The sequence below is a fragment of the Erithacus rubecula genome (genome assembly GCF_903797595.1).
Source record: "Erithacus rubecula genome assembly, chromosome: 11".
NCBI lineage: Eukaryota > Metazoa > Chordata > Aves > Passeriformes > Muscicapidae > Erithacus > Erithacus rubecula.
The window spans coordinates 20400360-20420506 of record NC_136663.1 but is presented as its reverse complement, the minus strand read 5'-3'; the positions used below and the strand labels follow the sequence as shown (position 1 = coordinate 20420506).

The 20147-nt window shown below is 49.3% G+C and overlaps 2 protein-coding genes across 4 annotated transcripts; both read left to right on the top strand.

Annotated features, from left to right (window-relative positions):
- The first annotated feature begins 21 nt into the window (after positions 1-21).
- Positions 22-7770, top strand: D2HGDH (D-2-hydroxyglutarate dehydrogenase). Its single transcript, XM_079315377.1, has 9 exons — positions 22-479; positions 1639-1696; positions 2621-2760; positions 3180-3373; positions 4489-4657; positions 5223-5366; positions 5785-5927; positions 6071-6236; positions 7364-7770. The coding sequence occupies exons 1-9, from the start codon at positions 206-208 to the stop codon at positions 7636-7638; spliced, it is 1563 nt and encodes a 520-aa protein (XP_079171503.1). The 5' UTR covers positions 22-205; the 3' UTR covers positions 7639-7770.
- Positions 7771-11021: 3251 nt separating this feature from the next.
- Positions 11022-20121, top strand: GAL3ST2 (galactose-3-O-sulfotransferase 2). Of its 3 annotated transcripts, none has more exons than XM_079315381.1 (4): positions 11022-12234; positions 16954-17040; positions 17431-17710; positions 17785-20121. In XM_079315381.1, the coding sequence occupies exons 2-4, from the start codon at positions 17021-17023 to the stop codon at positions 18646-18648; spliced, it is 1164 nt and encodes a 387-aa protein (XP_079171507.1). In that variant the 5' UTR covers positions 11022-12234; positions 16954-17020; the 3' UTR covers positions 18649-20121. The 3 variants fall into 3 exon arrangements, with proteins under 3 accessions (XP_079171507.1, XP_079171506.1, XP_079171505.1); XM_079315380.1 differs by having other exon boundaries at positions 11022-12320; XM_079315379.1 differs by lacking the exon at positions 11022-12234 and adding an exon at positions 13110-13437.
- The last annotated feature ends 26 nt before the right edge of the window (positions 20122-20147 follow it).

Here is a 20147-nt window from a genome sequence, read left to right as displayed (position 1 = left end):
CGGCGCGCGTTCGCGCCCCCTGGCGGCTGGGGGTGAGGCGCGATGCGCGTCCCCGACGCTTCCAGGCCGCGGAGCGTCCTTGATATCTCCAGTTTATCGGGATAACCTCTGATTCCCCCGATCGCTCCGCGGTAAACCACGCTGTGGTGCTGCGGTGTCCCGGGAGACTCCCCTCGCGGCTGTGGGAAGGGCGCGCGTTTGTTCCATGGCTTCCAGAGCGGTGTGGCGCCGCGGGGCCTCAGCCTGGCTGAGGGCGAGCCGGGAGCCGCCGGGAGTGCCCCGGAGCAGGGGCTGTGCCGGTGCCCGCGGCTCCCGGGAGGTGGTGCCGACCTGCGAGCGCTACGCGGTGCGGAGGCTGCCGTTCGGCCGGCTGGCGGACGGGGATGTGGCCTTCTTCGAGCGCCTCATGCCCGGCAGGGTGGTGACCGGCCAGGAGGAGGTGAGGCCTTTTAACGTGGACTGGCTGCAGTCGGTGCGAGGTAAGGGAGCTGCCTGATGTGCTCTGTGGGTGAAACCTCCTTCCTGCCTCTGTTAATTACCGGAACAGCGAGTTTGCCAAAGGAAATCCCATCTTTATGGCCGGGCACATATCCGTGAGGATTATGGAGTCCAAGCCCTGCACACGCAGCCCAGCAATCCCACCCTGTGCCTGACAGCGTTATCCAAATGCTCCTGGAGCTCTGACAGCCTCGGGGCCGTGTCCATTCCCTGGGGAGCCTCTTGGTGCCCGACCGCCCTCTGGAGGAAGAATCTTTTCCTGATATCCAACCTAACCCTTTCCTGACACAGCTCCAGCCATTCCCACTGGTTACCAGGGACCAGATGAGTGCCTGCCCATCCAAAATGAGTTTCACTCATAAAAATTATTCCTTTAAGAATTATCTGATACGCGGTAAACTTACAGGCTTTTGTAAAAAATAAAATAAAATAAAAATCTAAACTTTCTAACTTAGTTTTTTCCTGAGACAAGGTGATTCATCTAGCAGTTTTGCTTGAATCCCAGAAATTAATTGAAAGCTTTTGGGAGACTTGATTGCAGCCTTCCAGTACCTTAAGAGGGCTTATAAAAAGGAGGGAGTGAGAGTTCTTACATAGGTCTGAGTGGCAACACAAGGGGGAATGGCTTCCCACTGCCAGAGGGCAGGGTTAGATGGGATATTGAGGAGAAATTCTACCCTGTGAGGGTGGTTAGGCCTGGCACAGGTTGCCCAGAGAAGCTGTGGCTGCACCATCCCTGGCAGTGTCCAAGGCCAGGTTGGACAGGGCTTGGAGCAACCTGGAATAGTGGGAGGTGCTCCTGCCCATGGAATGAGATGAACTTTTAGGTCCTTCCCAACCCAAATCATTCTGTGATTCTAAATCAAGCATTGTTAATTCTCTCTTGCTTCTGTCAAAGATTTAATGAGAATTTAAACAATTTCTTATTGCCCCCAGTGGCAGCCAAGTCTACCTATACATGCAAAGTTTTTGCAGGGCTTTAAGGGAAAGGCTGATATTGAAGAGTTTGTTGTCAACGTGATTGAAATGCCTAACAGTGGAGGGAGCATTGTTAATTCCCACCTCATGCTTTCCCACCTGTTTCTTTCTGACCCCTGCAGAGCCACAGCTTGCTTTGAGAGTCCCTTGCTTTCATTGCAGGCTGCAGCCAGCTGGTGTTGAAGCCACAGACAACTGCAGAGGTGTCTCAGGTTCTCAGGTAAGGAGCACCTTTTCTCCTGGGCTTGGTGCTGAGGAGACTTGGGTTGAATCAGGGATGATCCAGCTTGGGAAGGGAACTTGTAGGTGTTCAGACAACAATTCCATAAGTATTGGAGTTGCTGAAGCAGTTTTCTTCATGACTTCTCTGTTCTGATAAATGGCTACAATTAAGTATTGTACAGGTGCTCAGAAAAGAGAAGTTTTGTGAATGATTCAGGAGGGTCTGTTTGAGGATCTGATTTATCCACACAGGTGTGAGCACAGCTCTGGTTGGGCAGTGCTGTGCCAGATCACTGTTTGGCTGAGGAGCTGAAAGCTGCAGGAGTGTGCTCCTGGCTCTGTTAAAACAGGGATGCAGAGCACAGCAAAGGCAGGCAGGGCTTCTGAAGGAGGGGCTGTGGAGCTCTGTGCCATCCATCCCTTGGGCAGGAGCTGCTGTCAGCTCAGAAAGGATGTGGTGGGTGGAGCAGCTGAGGCACAGGTCCACATTTTGTTGCCTACAGGGCAGTAATTTCCTGGGAGGAGGAGGGCAGTCATGTCTGAAACCACTGCTGGAGGCTGCTGCCAGAGCCCACTGAGGAGCCCAAGCTGGTAACACAGACTGCTGCAGAAACAGCTCCTGTAGGAACATAAGCAGTGCTTTCCAGGCAGATGTTGTGTGCCAGGTGTGCAGATACACACAGGGCTAACCCCAAGTGTTGGTTCTTTGCTCAGCACTGGGCTGAGTTCAGACAGCAGTTGCACTTTCTCACTTTGTCATTGAAACTGACTCCTTCCATCAATTTAATCTTTTTGGTGAAATGCTGCTTAATTTTAAGGAGCACTGTCACAACAGTTGACATTCATGTAGAAGTGAAACTTCTCTGACAGACTGATTGTGGCCTCTAAATGCATAAAAATTCAGAAACCTTTTTCCTTCCAGGTACTGCCATGAGAGGAACCTGGCAGTGAACCCTCAGGGGGGAAATACAGGCCTTGTTGGGGGCAGCGTTCCTGTCTTTGACGAGATCGTTCTCTCCACTGCTCTCATGAACCGGATCATCAGCTTTGACAGGGTGTCTGGTAAATATTCCAGGGATCTGAAGCACAGAAATGAGCCCCAGCCTGCAAAACAGGCATTTTCCTGGGAACAGATAGCAGCAGGATCAGCAGGGTTCAGCCCAGCAGCTGGCTGAGGTTTGTTTGGATTTGAGGGGTTAGGGGTCAGGCTGGTGTGAGTATCTCTGTTCAGAGAGGGAGAACAACAGGCAGAGACACAATGGGATTATGTTTTAACAATCCAGAATTGTGGGTGGCAAGATACTGAGGTGATAGCAAAGCTCCTTGAGGCTTGAGGAGGGGGTAGTTCCCTGGAGCATGCACACTTGTGCATTTAAAGTGAATTCCAGGAATTTTTGAAGGAAGAGGTGGCTGCATCTCCTCATACTGCTCCTGCTTCTTGAGGAGGCACCTTCTCAGCCATCAGGGCATTTGTGTTGCAGGAATCCTAGTGTGCCAAGCAGGCTGTGTGTTGGAGAGGCTCAATGAGTACTTGGAGGAGCAGGGGTTTATCATGCCACTGGACCTGGGAGCCAAAGGCAGCTGCCACATCGGGGGGAACGTGGCCACCAATGCCGGAGGCCTGCGGCTCCTGCGATACGGCTCTCTGCGAGGGACCGTGCTGGGGCTGGAAGTGGTAAGGCGAGTACCTGCCAGTTCCCTTCTCTGGTAATCCTCTGCTGCTTGCTGCTTCCTGCTCTTATAACTGGGCAGCACACAGCCAAAATCCTCTCCAGGCTTCCACTCTTACCTTTTCCTTGTTGGGCTGTTTTCAGAAGGGTCAGCACATGTCTTTGTGTGTGTATGTAGCATGTTATTGCTGCTGCAGTTTCCAGCTTGCTGAGAGATGTGGTGTTAGGTGGTTTTCTAACCCAGATAAAGAAAGTAAGCAAAGGTTGGGGGAATCCCAGGTTATCTGCATGGAATTGGTTCCTCTGAGCAGTGGGTCTCTGGGACACTCTGCTAAATCCATCCTGTATCTCTGGTGGCTGCTCACTCAGATTTTAATAGAATCATAGGATCACAAACAGGTTTGTGTTGGACAGGACTTTAAAGATTATCTTAAGGTGTAAAGTCCACCCTGTAACAGGGCTGTCTATTTTGGGTTCATTTGGCTACTGGCTGCGTCCTAGAGTCTGCTGCTCCTCAGCTGCTCCTGTCCTGCAGGTGAGTGCTTTGGGATGTAAAAGCTGGATTAGGAGTTCTAAAAGTTTTCATGGCTGGGGACAAGATTTGGGCAGGGAACAAAAGCATGGTTTGGTTTTACTGTGTAGGCTTAGAAGAGAGAGCATTTGTCTCAGGTCAGTTTGACACCAATGTCAAAATAGCCTTTAATAACGTGTCTTGGGGATACTCAGCCTTATTTTAAGGCTCAGGTGGCAGAGGGTTTACTTCATTCTGCTTAACTTATACTGTTTCAAGTAGCTTTCCTTGTTTCTGCTGGGTAGTTTGAGCTAGGGCTGCAGAGAATGGCTGGTCTCCACCATTAGTAAAAAATTCAGAGCAAACTGGATCTTCTGTTATTACTTGTCCTGATGGAAGGAGAGAAGTAGGAGGGAAATATCTACTCTATCCTATTCAGGTAGGATATAGAGGGGTGGAAAGAGCTGGGAATGGAGGAGCAGTGTGGGAATGGGCTGCAGCATGTCCCCATGCTCAAGGTGAGTGACCTTTCCCATGAGCATGGTCATAGGCAGTTCATGCCTGCAGATTCCCACGCAGTGCTGTGACTGGGCTGCTGTGTTCCCACAGGTGCTGGCTGATGGCTCAGCCCTGGACTGCCTGACCTCTCTGCGCAAAGATAACACGGGCTATGACCTGAAGCAGCTCTTCATCGGATCCGAGGGGACCTTGGGAGTTATCACTGCTGTCTCCATACTCTGTCCTCAGAAGCCTAAGGCTGTGAATGTGGCATTCCTAGGTAGAAGCTGATATTAATGATTTCACACATGATTTCAGAAGCTGGGAATAGAGATAGACAGAAGAAAGCACTGCTCAGCCTGCTGAGCAGCATCAGCTGGTTTCTGGGAAATAGTGTGGGGCTCTGTGCTAAATACCTGTGCAGATATTTAATATCTCTTGAAATACCTGCAGGGGCAGGTTGTTCTGTAAGGAAAGTGGAGCCAGGAGCTTAGCAGGGTGAGAGGCAGGCAGGACAGTCCACTCACTGGTGAGGGAGGGTCTGACAGGCTTAAGAGATGAGCAGGGCAAGACTGACAGTAGGCAGAGGCAGCCATCATCCAGGAGTCAGGTGAGCAACAAGGGAATGAGGCAGGGCTGAGAAATCACCTCTGCAGGTCAGGCTCTGGATCAGCAGAGTGTGTGGCAAGGTACAGCTTCTTAAAAACTGCTTCTGGGTGTCCCTCAGCAGGTCCAGAGTTGTTTGTGGGGAGCCTTCACTGAGAGATTTGACTTCTCAGAGACCTCCAAAGGGTTTGGGGTGGTGTCTGTTTTTTGCTCCTGGTTCCTCTCTGTTCTGTCTGAAGGGTGTCAGAGTTTTGCCAAGGTTCTGGAAACATTCACAACCTGCAGAGCCATGCTGGGAGAGATCCTGTCTGCCTTTGAGTTCATGGATGAGAAGTGCATGGAATTGGTTGAGAGACATCTCAAACTGTCCAGCCCAGTGGCAGGTACCAGTGGTATTCACACTGTAGAAAGGGGCATTGTACTGCTTGGGGATTTTTAGACTACTTTTAAGCACTTCTAAAACCTGACTAATTTTAGAAAGTTGACTCACTGACTTTAAAAGGTTGGTGATTGTGTGGACATCTCTCATAATTTTTTTATCTAGTATATCCATTCCAAACACCTTTTATCTTTAAAGATGAGACTTTTTACTGGTATTTGTCTTCACAAAACTGCTAGCTTTCTGGAAAGTGGTTGCTTAATGAAAGATCTAGCATGTCAGCAAAGTGCCCTAGAGACATGATTGCCCTCTCTGGCACCGGAGTCTGGGCACACAACATGTGGAGAAAGCTCCAAAACCTGCCCTGAACTCCTTTGTTTTGCTCCAGGGCATCTACTTACTTTGTTCTCCCTTATCCTCAGACAGCCCTTTTTATGTTTTGATTGAAACCTCGGGCTCCAACTCAACTCACGATGAAGAAAAATTGAACAACTTCCTAGAAAAGGCCATAGCTTCTGGTTTGGTCAGTGATGGAACTATGGCAACAGACTATAAGAAAATAAAGGCAAGTCAGTGTTTCTTCTTGCACAGATCTTTTTGACATGGATTTGTATTTTATCCAGAGCAGTGTTCAGACTCATGTTTGGTGTGTGCTTGGACGCCAAGAGCCGCATGGTTTATTGGTGTGTGTGCTGCTTGGTTGCCCAGGTGCTGTGGAGCCTGCGGGAGAGGATCACCGAGGCCCTGACTCACGAGGGTTACGTGTACAAGTACGACATCTCCCTGCCCGTGGGAAAGCTCTATGAGCTCGTCACCGACATGAGGGCTCGCCTGGGCCACAGGGCCAAAAACGTGCTGGGCTACGGCCACCTGGGTAAGTGGGGGTGATGGCCCTTCTGTGCTTCACCTGAGGGTGCATCAGGATCTTTGTGTTTGAATTCCACTGCTTTCAGACTGTTTTCCATACACTGATGGCAGGTTGCTGGCCAGTGAGCCATGGAACTGGTCATCTGTGCCTTCTTGCTGTGTACTTTCTATTTAAATATGTAATTTGTTCAATTGGACCATCAGTTTGGTTGATGGACTTAGACACATTTGGCAGATAACCACTTTTTTGTCCAAAGGGATTAATCCTACTGGAAATTAGTTTCTTGTGAGCCATTAACCCTCCAATGATAAATGCACCGAAAAAAAGGCCATAGTCAGCATGCTAGGAAACCAATCTGATTTTACAAGCAGGTAAATTGGTCATTTAGCAGAGTTGTTTTGTTACAAAAAAAACCCACTGAACAGTCTTGAGCACATTTGATTAGGGATCATTTGAAAGACACGTAGCATAACAAAGGCTCCCTGTTGGTAGCTCTTTGTGGACTAAGCTGTGTGCTGTGAGGGTTTGCTAGGATGCAGGAAGAGGTTCCCGACAGAGGAGGATGAGTTAGTTGGTTAGTTGTATTTATCTTTGTGTGTTTTGTCTTTTGGAGTACCCAGCAACTTTGTGCCTAATCAAATACTGTCACATACAGTGGCAAAAGGAGAAATTGTTCTGCTTTCTTTGTTTCTGTTGACACCATGCCAAAGTGCATTTAGACCATTGCACAAACATAATAGGGAGAGAAAAAGTGATGAAGGGCCATGTTAGAATCTAATGATCATTATGAAATGCCACTGGGGAAGTCTTTGTCATTGCATCACGGTGGTAGCACAATCATTAATGCAGGACAGTGTGAATTTTAAAATCACAAAAGTCGGAGTTTGAAAGTAGCTTAACTCAGAACCCTTCCTCAAATATTGCACTGGGAACATGGAAAAGCAAAGATCCTATTTGAATTATTTGTGCACGGAGAGGCTGATGTTTGTAGGACAGTGAGCTTGTCCTTTTTGCACAGTTGCAGACTAACAAAGGCCCTGTTGTTTGAGAATGTGGAGGAGCCAGGAATGAGTATCCATTGCAGGGCTACCAGGTTTTTCTCCCAGACCCACCTGTGCAATGTTTTCTTCCAGGAGATGGGAACTTGCACTTGAACATCACGGCAGAATCCTACAGCCATTCCCTGCTGGATGCCATCGAGCCCTTTGTGTACGAGTGGACTGCGAGGTGCAGTGGGAGCATCAGTGCAGAGCACGGGCTGGGCTTCAAGAAGAAGCAGTTCATTCAGTACAGCAAACCACAGCAGGCAGTGCTGCTGATGCAGCGGTTCAAAGCCATGCTGGACCCCAAAGGGATCCTCAACCCCTACAAGGTGCTGCCCTCGGCTCATGAGAGGAGCATGAGCTGAGGATCCAGCAGAGCTGGGCAGCTCCAGCTCCATACCTGCCCTTGAGCCATAAACACACTGGATCAGCAAGCACACTGTGTTTGATTTTGTTAGTGGGATGGAACAAGTAAAGGAATATGGTTGCTCTTTTCAGGGGTGCCTGGTCTTGCTGAAGAACACACTGCTGGGTTTCCTGCTTAGTCTGATCATTGAAACCAAACACGGAGATACTCTGTGTGGATGAGTATTCTAACTCTCTCTCCCCTTGGGTTTTCTGTAACTTATCAGTGACAGCAGCCAGAGGAGGCATTTTCTCACTTGGGCTGAGCAAGTGAAGCATCAGAGACACAGGAGAACCTGTGGATGCAAGTCTTCCAAGTGAAGGTGTTGCTTTTCATCACCTGTTTTATCTAATACATTTCTCCCAAAGCCCACAACAGCATCTTTAGTGATGCCATTTCCAGGCTGTCCCAAAAAAGCATCAGTGTTGTCCCATGTACAGGTTTGCAGTGCTTGAAGGACTGGCCAGAGAAGAGACGATGCTGGAGACCCAGCTTCTGGATTTCATCAACTGGAGGAGAAATACCAGCAGCCAGGCTTGAGGGAGGGGATCCCAGCCCTCCTGCCTGCCAGGGGCAGGCTCTAGGCATGCCAGTACTTCCTGCTTCCTTGCCTTCCAGTCTGTTCTTCACAGCAAATCATGATCTGCTCTCACAGAGGGATGTAAAATTGTCCCTTCCAAACCTGGCAGGATAGTATCTGGCATAACCCAGAGTGATAATTCAAAAGGATGGGCTTGAAGCAACTTGGTCTAGTGGAAGGTGTACCTGCCCATAGCAGAGACGTAGAACAAAATGGGCTTTAAGGTCCCTTTCAACCCAAACCACTCTAACTCTGTGCTGAGAGTGCTGTGGAGTCCCTGGAGGGATAGGAAGCCTGGCAGAGGGATCTGCACAGATTGACCATTGGGCAATGCCAGTGGCACAGAATTACAGAATCCAAGTGCTGGATTCTGCACCAAGGCTGGATCAATGCTGAGCACAAGTGTGGGCTGGGAGAGGGGTGGCTGGGGAACAGCCCTGCTGGAAGGATCTGGGAATCTGGGCTGGCAGCAGCTCAGTAGGAGCCATTGCCAGGAGGGCAGGTGGCACCCTGGGGGCACCCAACAGTGGCCAGGGGGTCAGGAGAGGGGGTGGTCTGGCTGTGCTCAGCACTGGGGCAGCCTCACCCAGAGCACTCCAGCACTGGAGGTGATGGAAGGTGCTGGAGTGTGTCCAGGAGAGGAGAACCACACTGGGGCTGGAAGGTGTGAGCTGGGAGGAGGCTGAGGGCTCTGGGTTTGTCTGGTTTGGAGAGGAGGAGGCTGAGGGACAACCTCATCCCCCTCTGCAGCTCCCTGAGGAGGGGGCATGGAGAGGGAAGTGCTGATCTCAAAGCAGGGCCAGGGAGGTTCAGGATGGACATTAGGAAGTGTTTCTTTGTAGAGCATATAATCAAATACTGCACCAGGCTTCCTGGAGAGGTGGCTGATGCCCCAGACTGTCAGTGTTTAGGTGGCATTTGAGCAATGGTGTAACTTTAGGGCAGCCCTGAACTAGTCAGACAGTTGGACCAGATGATTGCCCTAAGTTCCTTCCAGCTGAACTGTTCTAAGATGGAGGATTTTGTTGGCTTTAGGGTTTGGTTTTACATGCTACAGTCTATTTTGTAATTTATGGATTGTTGTACAAAACCACATTATCACCCTTGTGCTACTGAAGGCAGTGAGTCATTCATCTTCTGGCTTGCTTGGTGTTTGCTAGTCATATCCGTGTTTACTGAAACATGTCACTCTTAACCCAGGCTCTCTTGTATCCAAATAAAGCAGGTGGTGATAAGAGTGAGCCAGGGGATTTGCCAAAGATAAATAGTGTCACTAACCTGACAGCCTTTTACAACAAACGGATGTTTTCTGTCAACATGGGCAGAGCAGTGGATGTCAGCAAAGCCTTTGACATTCTTTCCCCAGTCTTCTCCAAGCTAGACAGGGATTTGAGCAGCCTGGCCTAATGGAAGGTAGCCCCTGCCCATGGCAGGGGGAGGTTGGAATAAAATGACCTGCCAACCCAAACCATGCTGAGATTCTCCTGGACTGCCTGGGTGGGCTGTGGGACAGGTAATAAGCTGGCTCAGGCTGTGCTCTGAGGGCACCAATTGATGGGTTTTACTCAGGTGTACTGGCTTGGGAAGCCTTACTGGGTGCCATGACAATAGGAAAGGGGTGTCTTAGGCAGTAGCCATCTTCTCCACTACCTGCTTTCCAGTGATGTTGACTCTTCCACAGAGCAGTGAAATGAATGTTCCATCCAGAGCCTTGTTCTTAGAAGAAAAACCATCCTAAAAAGTGTTTTCTTCTGTTTTAAGGCAGAGCACAATCTCTCCAAGACTGCACACTGTCAGATTGCATTAAGGATGCTGGCTTGTGCTTAGCAGTGTGTTGCAATGCCCTTCTCAACACAGTTCTAAGATCACACCTCTCTCAGCTTGGCCACATGGATGCTTTTGACAGAAATACCTCCATGGCCTGCCAATATCTAGTCCTGCTCTCTGTTCTTGTCCATTCAACCCTTTCTCTCCACTATGAACACACTCCCCACGTCTCCCTTCATCTCTCAGGACGAGTCAGAGAGGAGCTGATTGTCCTCTTCTGGGGTGAAGCAAAGTGAGCAATGCCATCATTTTGAAAGAGGAAGAATTTTGTCAAAAGTAGATGGTGGTCAGGCATTGGAAAGGGCTGCCCAGGGACGTGGTGGAGTCCCACACCTGGAGGTGTCCAAGGAATACCTGGACATGGCACTCAGTGCTCTGGCCTGGTTACAAGGTGGGGATTGGTGAGACGCTGAACTTGGTGATCTTGGAGGTCTCTTCCAACCCAAATGGTTCTGGAATTCTGTGGCTCTGTGAAAAGAGAAGACAGCCTTTGCAAGACAGTCAGCTTGTGCTGCTTGGGTGTGGGGTGATGAAAAAGTATGGCAAGTCCATGATGTCGTTGGGAAAGAAATATGCAGGATTTGCTTTCTGCCAGGATAGGCTGATGCAGCTAGTTCTTTCCGGATCAGGCTGTTTATATTTTCTGCCCTTTTCCTACACCATTCTTTCTTTTTTTTCCCCTAAACTACTGACCATCACTGTGTAAAATACAGACTTTCCACATGAAAGGCTCTTTTTGGGAAGCAGAACTTTCCATTATTCTCTTTTTCAGCTGTGTAGAGAGAGGGTGCTTGGGAGGGACGCACACAGCCCTGTGCTGTGGCTGGGGAAGTTCTGGCACAGCTCCATTAAACCATCTTCCTTACATGTGAAGATCCTAAAGCTCCATGTAAGTTTTACTGTTTCACTCAACAATAGAGCAATTCCCTGAGGGAATTCAAGGGAGGAGTTAGTGTAGGGTTATTTTATAATATCTTTCCTGGACTTCACTTCTGTGTTCTCAGTGATGCTTTCACGTAGTGGTGCACTGTTGTTTATAGGAGAGAGAGACAGGGAGGGTACATGTATGTGTAATTTTAGAAAGAATCATTGTGACAGGAATTTCTAATTTTCCTGAGGCAGATTTAAATACTAGAATGCTGTGGATGCTCCACACTTAGAACCAATGGTCTTCTGGCACAGTAAGGACTTGGCTCTCTCTACTGGTTTTGCCTCTCTCTGTGCAGGTTTATGGCTGGGACAGAGTTAATTTTCTTCACAGTGGCTGGTCTGGATCTGTGTTTGGATCAGCGATGGAAGCACAGGAATGTTGTAGCTGTTGCTGAGTGGTGCTTGCACAACATCAAGGTCTTGTCTGCTCCTCACTCTGCCTCACCAGTATGGGGCTGGGAGGGGGCACAGCTGACCCTGGCTGACCACAGAGGTCTCCCAGCTATAAAAGCTGGGGAGGAAGGAGCAACGGGGGTGTTCCCAAGTCCCTGTTACGGGTGATAGAGCCCAGCTTGCCTGGGATGGCTGAACACCTGCCTGTGGCAGGAAGCAGGCAATGAATTCCTTTCAATTTGCTTGCATGTGCAGGTTTGCTTTATGTGTTACACTGCCCTTATCACAACCCACGAGTTTTTGCATTCCACCTTCTGATTCTCCCCATCCCGCTGCAAGGGACCAACCTCCCCCAAGGCCTGACCCCCAACAGGAAGCAGAGGCAGGATGGGGTGATGAATCCCACCCCAGCTCACTAATCCTGTGTCACCTGGCTGCCCTTCCCTGTCCCAGTCTCTGAGCAACCCACCTCCACACAAGACAAGTATTCATGCCTGGCACCATCGATTTTTTTTTTTTGGCGTAACCAAAGCTGACAATTCGTGTACAACACCCCAGGAGAGAGCAATGAATCAATTGTAAAAGTGTAAAAAATGGGCTTTTGTGATCCGTGGGCTCTACCAGCTCCTGAGTGAGAAATGGCACAGCTGACGTGTGTAATGTAACAGGAGAAAGAGGTCGCTGAAATGTGCCCCCCCTGCCAGCAGCAGCTGGTGCTATGCCAAGAGTAACCCTAGAAATTCTCCATAAAAGAGCACATTGACTCAGGTTCTACCAAGAGACTCAAGCAAAGCAACCCTACACCTTGCTAATCTCTGCATCTTGGTAAGCACTGGAGTTGGGGCTGCTCTGGGGAAGCTGTGATTTAAAAAGAAATGCTGTGTATTTGGGTGCTCTGGAAATGTAGCAAGGTAGGTGAAGGATCCTGGAGTGCTGAGGATTTGGCTGTTCATGGGGGGCGTTGGGCCAACAGCATACAAGGGTTGCAAAGGTGGCACTTTGTGTGGGGAGGGAAAAGGGACCACCAGGAGGTGCATGGAACATGGCATGGCTATAAAAGACCAAAGTAACAACACAATTCCCCCTAATCCAGGCTGGGAGATGAGGGTGCACTTTGTGTTGCCCAAATGAGGAGAACATTGGCGGCACCCCGGTATCACCCACTCCAGACCTGCAGGACAGATTCTGCTCTCCCAGGGCAACTGCAACCATCAAACCCACTTTGTGAAGTGCTGGCATACAGCAGCCTCAGCGAAATCTAAAATTCCTACATAATATAAATTGTAACAATTGTTAATAACACCAGAGATAAAACATAAAATAATGCCCCTTTAGGGGCTAGATTTCTCCCTCCCAAGACCTGGACACAGCCAAGTCTGTTAAGCTCTTAACCTCCACCTACAATAATTGCATTTTTTGCCAAAAAGCTTGAAGTCTGAATGTTTTAAGAGGAATTTTCCACAGGTGAATACCACTCTTGTTTTGCTGTTGTCCCTAATTTGCTTTTATGTCAGGCAGGGAATTCCCGTTCTTACCCACCGAGCAAGCAGTGGATAAAAGGCACAGCAGGCACTGAGCACGGCGCCTGGCGATGTGAAGTGCAGCGTGACAAAGATCCCGTTCCCTGCACTAACTCCCTGCCCGGATCCCACTGCGAGCCCCCGGCGCCTCCCTCCTGCAGCCAGGAGAGAAACGGATCGATGCCCTCTAAGGAATCCCGCTTAAACCTTTCCTTCCCGGCAAAGCTGCTGCCAACGCTGTGTCCCGAGGCAGCAACACATACCTGTGCTGATGTCCTGCCGTACCAGCGCTTTTCATGGCTTATTAATTAACTCCCACCCACTCCAGGGAACACCTAGCCACTCCCTTTGTCCTCACCTATCCCAGCCATTTATAGCAGCGAAGGGATGCTAGAAATAGAGACGTGGTCACTAAGAGCCAGAGGAGACAAACAGGCACTGGAGTCGATTTGCAAAGGAGATATTTCCCAGTTCGCAGCAGCATGAAAAGCCCTGGGTGCACTCCAAGGTAAGGGCAGAGGGGTGCCGAACTAAAACTTGCTTTGCAGGAAGGTCTGGTTCAAGTAATCCCTGGAAGTTGTTAATAACCTATAGAGTTAGTTACAATTTACCCCAGGGAAGGGATTCGTTTTGCCGTTATTATTTCTTGTCTGTGTTCCAGGTCTTTTAATTGAAACGAACCTTGTTAGTTTGATGCAGATGTCTGTTATTTTCGGTTTAAGCCCGAGTAACAAGAAGGGGGTCCCAAGCCTTAATGCATCTATAGCTGCACCTCTAAGAGAGGTAGTTTTCCATGTTTTCTTCCCCAGAGGGGAGATAGCACAGCACAGGCTGGAAGGGCAAGTGGAACCTCTGGCACCAGACCTGCCAAGTGCTCCGTGGGTTTTTTGGCTTCTTAGAATTTTGTGTCTTAGCAATCAGCTCCCAAGTGCTTCTCAAAGGTCTTCCAGGCTCGTTCAGGTAACTTTAGTGCAACATTCAGGTTGGGGTGTTCTCTTTTGAACTTTGCTTCACCAGATCTTAGCGGTCTTTTGCAGCCTAAACAATTCCATGATGCTGTGCAGGTCAGAAACTTGCAGTGTTATGACAAGGTGGGGTGTGTGACACTAAGGGAACACAGCTTAAGGCTCCCACAGAGATGTGGGAGGGTGGTGGGGGCCAAATGGGGGTGAAACCCCAGTGCAGGTTTGCAGGCATAAAATCAGAATATTCTGAGCTGGAAGGGGTCCACAGGGATCATTGAGTGCAACTGCTGGTCCTGCAAAGGACAGTCCCAAATACCACACCAAGTGTGTGAGAGCATTTTCCAAATGCTTCTTGATATTCTCATAATTTCCATGACACGCATTTGGAGCATAGAGAGCCTGAAATGTAATCGTTCTCAGCAGACTTCCAAACAGTTGTCATGTCTTATTCTGGAATGAGTACTGGAAGCAAGGTCTGGTAGCAAATATTACACTGGCCCTGTTCTGTGTTCTGGGAGAGCAGTCACACTGTGTTCAAAACTGTATGTTTGCTCTAGGTGACAATCCTGCACGCTTTGTGTCAGTAAAAAACCCTGAAACATTTCAAGAGCTCATTTGTTTCCAAGCACAAGATGTGATGGAGGGGCTTTGTAAGAGGAGGGAAAGGTGCCATCAGTTTGTTTTGTGAGAGATTTATTTATTCAGCCACCTTATTTCCACAGTGTGTGCGGGGATGTCACAGTGGCAGACAGTGGCAGCCCTGTGAGTGCATCTGTGGGTGGCTGGGCCCAGGGGGGCATGGGGACAAGGGGTCAGGCACAGGACTCCATGAGTGCACTGGCCTGCACCTTGTCTACCTGCAACACTCCTCTCATCCCCATTTTCCCACACTCCTCCCTGGGGATCTCCTCGACCCCTGCTCTTGTCTCTTTCTCTGGGCACCTTCCTCACTCGCTGTCTCTGGGCTGAGGTGCAGGAGAGTTCCCTCCATGTCACCACTCCCTGCTTGTTCCCTGGCCTGGAAGGCAAATATCCATCCATCCATCCATCCATCCATCCATCCATCCATCCATCCATCCATCCATCCATCCATCCATCATCCATCCCAGGCACAGGAACAAGCACAATGCCATGATAATGCATTGTTTGTCACCCCTGCCATTTCTGTGTGGGGACTGGCACCTGCATGGACCATGTCCTGCAGAGATCAGTCATTCTTGCTCCTTAAAACTGACCATTCCAGGAAGTAACCATAGTTTGGGCCTGGATAATTCAAACTTTCATTCCTCCCTGTGTCTGCAGGAACAAAATCTACCTGTTGTTTGGTTTGAGGCACATCCAGACAAAATGGGTCCACTGGGAGCATTCAGTTAGGCTGGAGATGAGCTCAGTGTGCTGAATGTGTCAGAATATTTGGAGGCAGAATTGCATTGTGTAATCCTTTATTTAAGTAAACAGCTATTAAAATATCATGGGATGCTTTGAGCTGATAAGGTGGAGAGGTCTGCAGAGCGTGCAAAGGTCTGCAGAGCTTGTTTTATTGCAGCAGAATGGATTGATAGTTCTTCTAGAACATGTTGTGGTCTGGATTTGCCTTCAGGATGATTTTGGGTGTGTGTGATGTGTTTGCTCCATAAAACATCATTCAGAGTTGCCATTTTGGGGACACTACCTAAATTAGTAAATGGAGTGTTACTGCACCCATGAAACCTGACAGAAAAGGTGCAGCAGGAGGAAATCAGCTTAGGAAGGACCTCTAAGCAGGCAGGGTGACATGCTTGGGAAAACCATCACATGCAGCTTCAGCTTAAATGAAAGACCAAGAAGATTGGCACGGGGGCTGTGTGCAGCCTGCTTGCTGTCCTTGGCTCCTCTGCCTTTCTTCTCCCATCTCGTCTCCAAGGACAGGGGATTGTCCCACTCCCATCCCCCCTAACAGGCCTGGGGCCAAAAAATTAGGAAATCCTGATGAAGTCTTGCCTGCAGGTCTGTCTTGAAATTCTGCATGCAGAAGCTGTGCTGCAAATTCCTGTCAGAGGCTGGTACCAGCTGTGGCTGAGGATCTCCCCTGGTTGTGGGAAGGGCTTTTGGAGGAAGGCTTGAAGGCTTGCTTGCTCCCTCAGGAGAGGAAATGCCACAGGTGTGACCATACCATGCTGTAAATTGGGATTATATCTTCTCAAAACAGTGTAAAGCCTGATCTGCTGCATTTTGGGCATGTCTGCAAACATGAGATTCACACAGAGCTAAAAAGTCTTCTAGGATGAGAGAAGTCAGAGCAAACTTGGTGGTAAAAAATTCCTTTTAAAATTCCTTCAAAAGATCCTCTCTCTGTCCCAGCTGGAGTGCAGTGATGATGATCATGGTACCATAGGATGTTCTGAGATGGAAGAGACATTAAACTGATCCAACCCCCTGCAATGTGCCAGGACACCTTGATACACTGTGTTGCTTTATTAGTGCTGGAAAAGACTCCTCCCTCATCATTATCCACCCCCCCATTTGAAAGTCATAAATCCATTTCAGTGCTGTTGGGTTATTTGATTTTCTGTCTTGAAAAATCATATTTATACTGCAAAAAAGTCTCAGTTTAGTGGTTTTTTTTCCAATCCCCAGCTTCTGGAGTGATGTGATTACAGGAGCCGCTCAGGTTTCTCACCAGGGAAGTCTTTATACCCCTACAAAGAGCTCGTTTTCTGGTGAATAATCTAGGAGTTTGAATAGTGAATAAGCTCTAAAGCCCCAGAAAACCAAAAGAAAAGCAAAACAAAAGGCAGCCAAGCAGAGCAGGAGGCTGTGGGAAGAGCTTAGGCTCTGCCTCAAGCACACTGTGTCTTGCCAAAGGCCAAAATTAGGAGAGAAATAGTGAAAGTGCAATTTCTCAGTGTCTTACCTCTTAACACCAGAACTGCACAACTCAGGGTCCAATGGTGGCTGCCAAAACTGAGATATAAAACTGTGCTCACAGTGATTAAAGCTCCTGAGGGCAGGGTGCAAAATGTGGGGGTTCAGGGAAGGACTATTGTGTAAAAATCCACTGAAACTCTACTTTTTCCCAGGCATGTCAGGTGTCTCATCATTTTCAGCCTCTGCCTGGGACTTACCTGCCTCTCAGGAATCTTCCATATGAAGAATAAGAATTACAGGTAAGTGAGGCAGAAGCAAGGTTGCAGTTTCCTGTGCCTGGAGCAGCTGGGATGTTACCTCTGACAACTGATTTATTTATCATGAGGCTTGGGCTAAAGCTCAAAGAGTGGTGGGCCAAAGCTAGGTTCTAGATCCATGTTTGGGGGAGGAATTGAATTAGCTGAATCTTTGGGACAAAATCAGCTGTGTGGGGGATTGAGCTGAAGTCTTTGGTAAGTGAGAATCTGGAGAGGGGTGAAAACTTAAGGGGAAAACCAACTATACTGGGGTTTTGGGGCTGATTTGGATGCAGCCTTGGAGTAGGAGTGCCTGGGTTTGGCTTTGCCAGCTCTCAGAGATAGGGTGCAGCAGCAGAGAGTCCCTCTGCCCCATCTGTTGGCTTCCTGCAGAATCTCAAAGAGCCAGGAGGAGCTGCTGATCCCTCCCACGCCGTGCCATGCCAAGACAAACGTCATGTTCCTCAAAACCCACAAGACTGCCAGCAGCACTGTGCTCAACATCATGTTCAGGTTTGCAGAGAGGTACAACCTCACTGTCGCCCTCCCTGCTGACCAGCTCTTCCACCTGGGATACCCAAGGACTTTCGTGGCCCACTTTGTGGAGGGTTTTAAAACCATAGGCCAAAATTACAACATCATGTGCAACCACCTGCGGTTTAACCCCTTGGAGGTAAGAAAGAGCCATGACACCTGAGCAGAAACTTGGTTGGGACAGGACTAACTTCTTCTTCCTCCCACAAACAGGTAAAAAGAGTGATGGCAGCCAACACCTTCTACTTCTCCATCCTGAGGAACCCCATTCCTCTGCTGGAGTCTTCCTACATCTACTACAAGAACAATGTGCCTGCCTTCAGGAGCTCCAAGAATGTGAACGAGTTCCTGGCATCACCCACAAAGTATTACCACCCAGCAGATTACAGGGAAAACATCTATGCCAGGAATATCATGTGGTTTGACTTTGGCTACAATAACAATGCAGAGGATGACACTCAGTACACCCAGGCTGTCCTGGAGGAGATTGAGCAGAACTTCCACCTCATCCTGATAGCAGATTACTTTGATGAGTCCATGATCCTCTTGAAGCACACTTTGTGCTGGGATCTGGATGATGTGATTTACTTCAAGCTCAATTCCAGAAGCCAGGACACTGTCCAGACATTGACTCCAGAAAGTGAGGAGCAGATAAAAGCGTGGTGCTCACTGGACTGGAAGCTGTACCTGCACTTCAACCAGAGCTTCTGGAGAAGGATTGAGGAGACCATAGGGCTGGAGGTGCTGGAAAAGGAGGTGGATCACCTGCGGGCCAGACAGAAGGAGCTCATGGAGACTTGTCTCTCAGAGCAGGAGGCAGTGAGGAAGGATGACATCAGGAATAAAGCTCTCCTGCCTTTCCAGTCAGGGGCTGCAGATATCCTGGGTTACAACCTCAAACAAGACTTGGACAACAGGACTCTGAGAACCTGCCAGAAAATGGTGATACCAGAGCTCCAGTACACATCCTACCTTTATGCTGTCCAACACCCACACAAGAAGAGGAAAGAGGTGGGATTGCCATTGCTGTGGACCAACCTCCAGGAGAGGAGTGTCCAGCTCCCAGTGTCCAACTAGGACATGTGGAAACCCACTGTGGCTTCCCACTGCTTTGCATCACCCCTTGTCTGACTTGTAACTGACCCTCAGGACTCTTGTGCATGAGGGGAGGCAGTGGGGGCTTTGTTTAGGGTCAGCAAGTTGGTGGTTGGTTTCTTTTTGGGGACCTTGAGCCAAAGGCTTTGCATTGACCAGATTCTGGGTGATCTTACCTGCCTGCTCCTAGCTGGAGGGAGCCAGACTGGCTGCAGCTGGCTAAGACATTCCAGCCTCTTAATCATTAATCATGAGCGTGATCATTTGCCTTCATTTGATTTTATTTGATATCCATCGTTACATCAGTCTGGTCACAGTTCACTGGAGCGAGTTCTGGTGTTTGGAGGGTTTAGGGGAGGGGGAGGGAAGTGAGGGGAGTGTGACAAGGGGACACTGCTCAAAGAAGCAGGAGAGATGGTGGGTGTCCCTCAGTGAGGACTGACCACCCCACACTGCTGGAGCTGCCTTGCTGTGGGAGTCCCAGGCATCCTGCCAAAGCCAGGCAGGCTGGCTGCTTTGCCCAGTGGCATGTAAGCTGTGCCTCTCATGTCACCAGGTGAATGGGCCTCTGTCCCATGTGGGAGAGGTCACTGCTCCCCTGGGAGGAGGTTTTGTGGTTTTGCCCCCTCACTCCCAGGCGAGGGTCCCTGGGCATGTATGTTCCTTTGGGTTCAGCATTCCCACAGCCTGTTACCAGCAGATGTGATTTTGGGGCTCCCTTGCTGTGCTGGCCAAACTCTCCAGCACGGATTAGGAGGGGATGGAGTGAGGCACAGTTTTGGGCACACTGGTGCATCCAGGTCCCCACTGCTGCCCTGACCAGCCCAGGCAGGAGGAGATGCTGGCTCAGCCTTAAAACACTGGGGTTTTGTCAGTGTGAGTTGGCACTGACATATGTTGGGAACAGGTGACAAGCAGTGACACCAAATCCATTGGGCTTGATGCTGCCATCCTCACAAGCCTTGCTGACATTACCACAGCAGGATGGCAGGATGGGGAGGATGGATCTGGGGTCACTTGGCTGGCAGTGATGCCTTTGGGTGAAGTGTGGGGCAGCAGCTCCAGCTGGTGATGCTGTCAGGGGGAGGAGGGGTGAAAAGCAGAGCCAGGATTTTCCTCAGCTCTGTTTAGCAGCTGAGGCAGGGGTTAACCAGCCCAGGTGTCCAGATGAAGCAACACAGATTAACAGCACTTTCACAGTCCCATGTTACAGAAATCCTCACTAAAATTAACCCAAACCTTGGGAGGCTTTTGCAGCAGGCAGGCGGAGCTGCTGGAGCCACACCCTGGGCCATCCCAGAGATGCTTTCCGAGCAGTTCTGCAGCCTCCGCATCAGTTTTCCTCTTGGAGTTTCTGATCCGTGATTTTCCCTGTGAATTTTGTCAAACCCTTTCGTCTAAACTGATCACAGAGATGGAATATTGGAATATAGGTATAAAAATAGTTTCTTAGTAGCTGATCTGTGTGCAGTTTGGGAGGG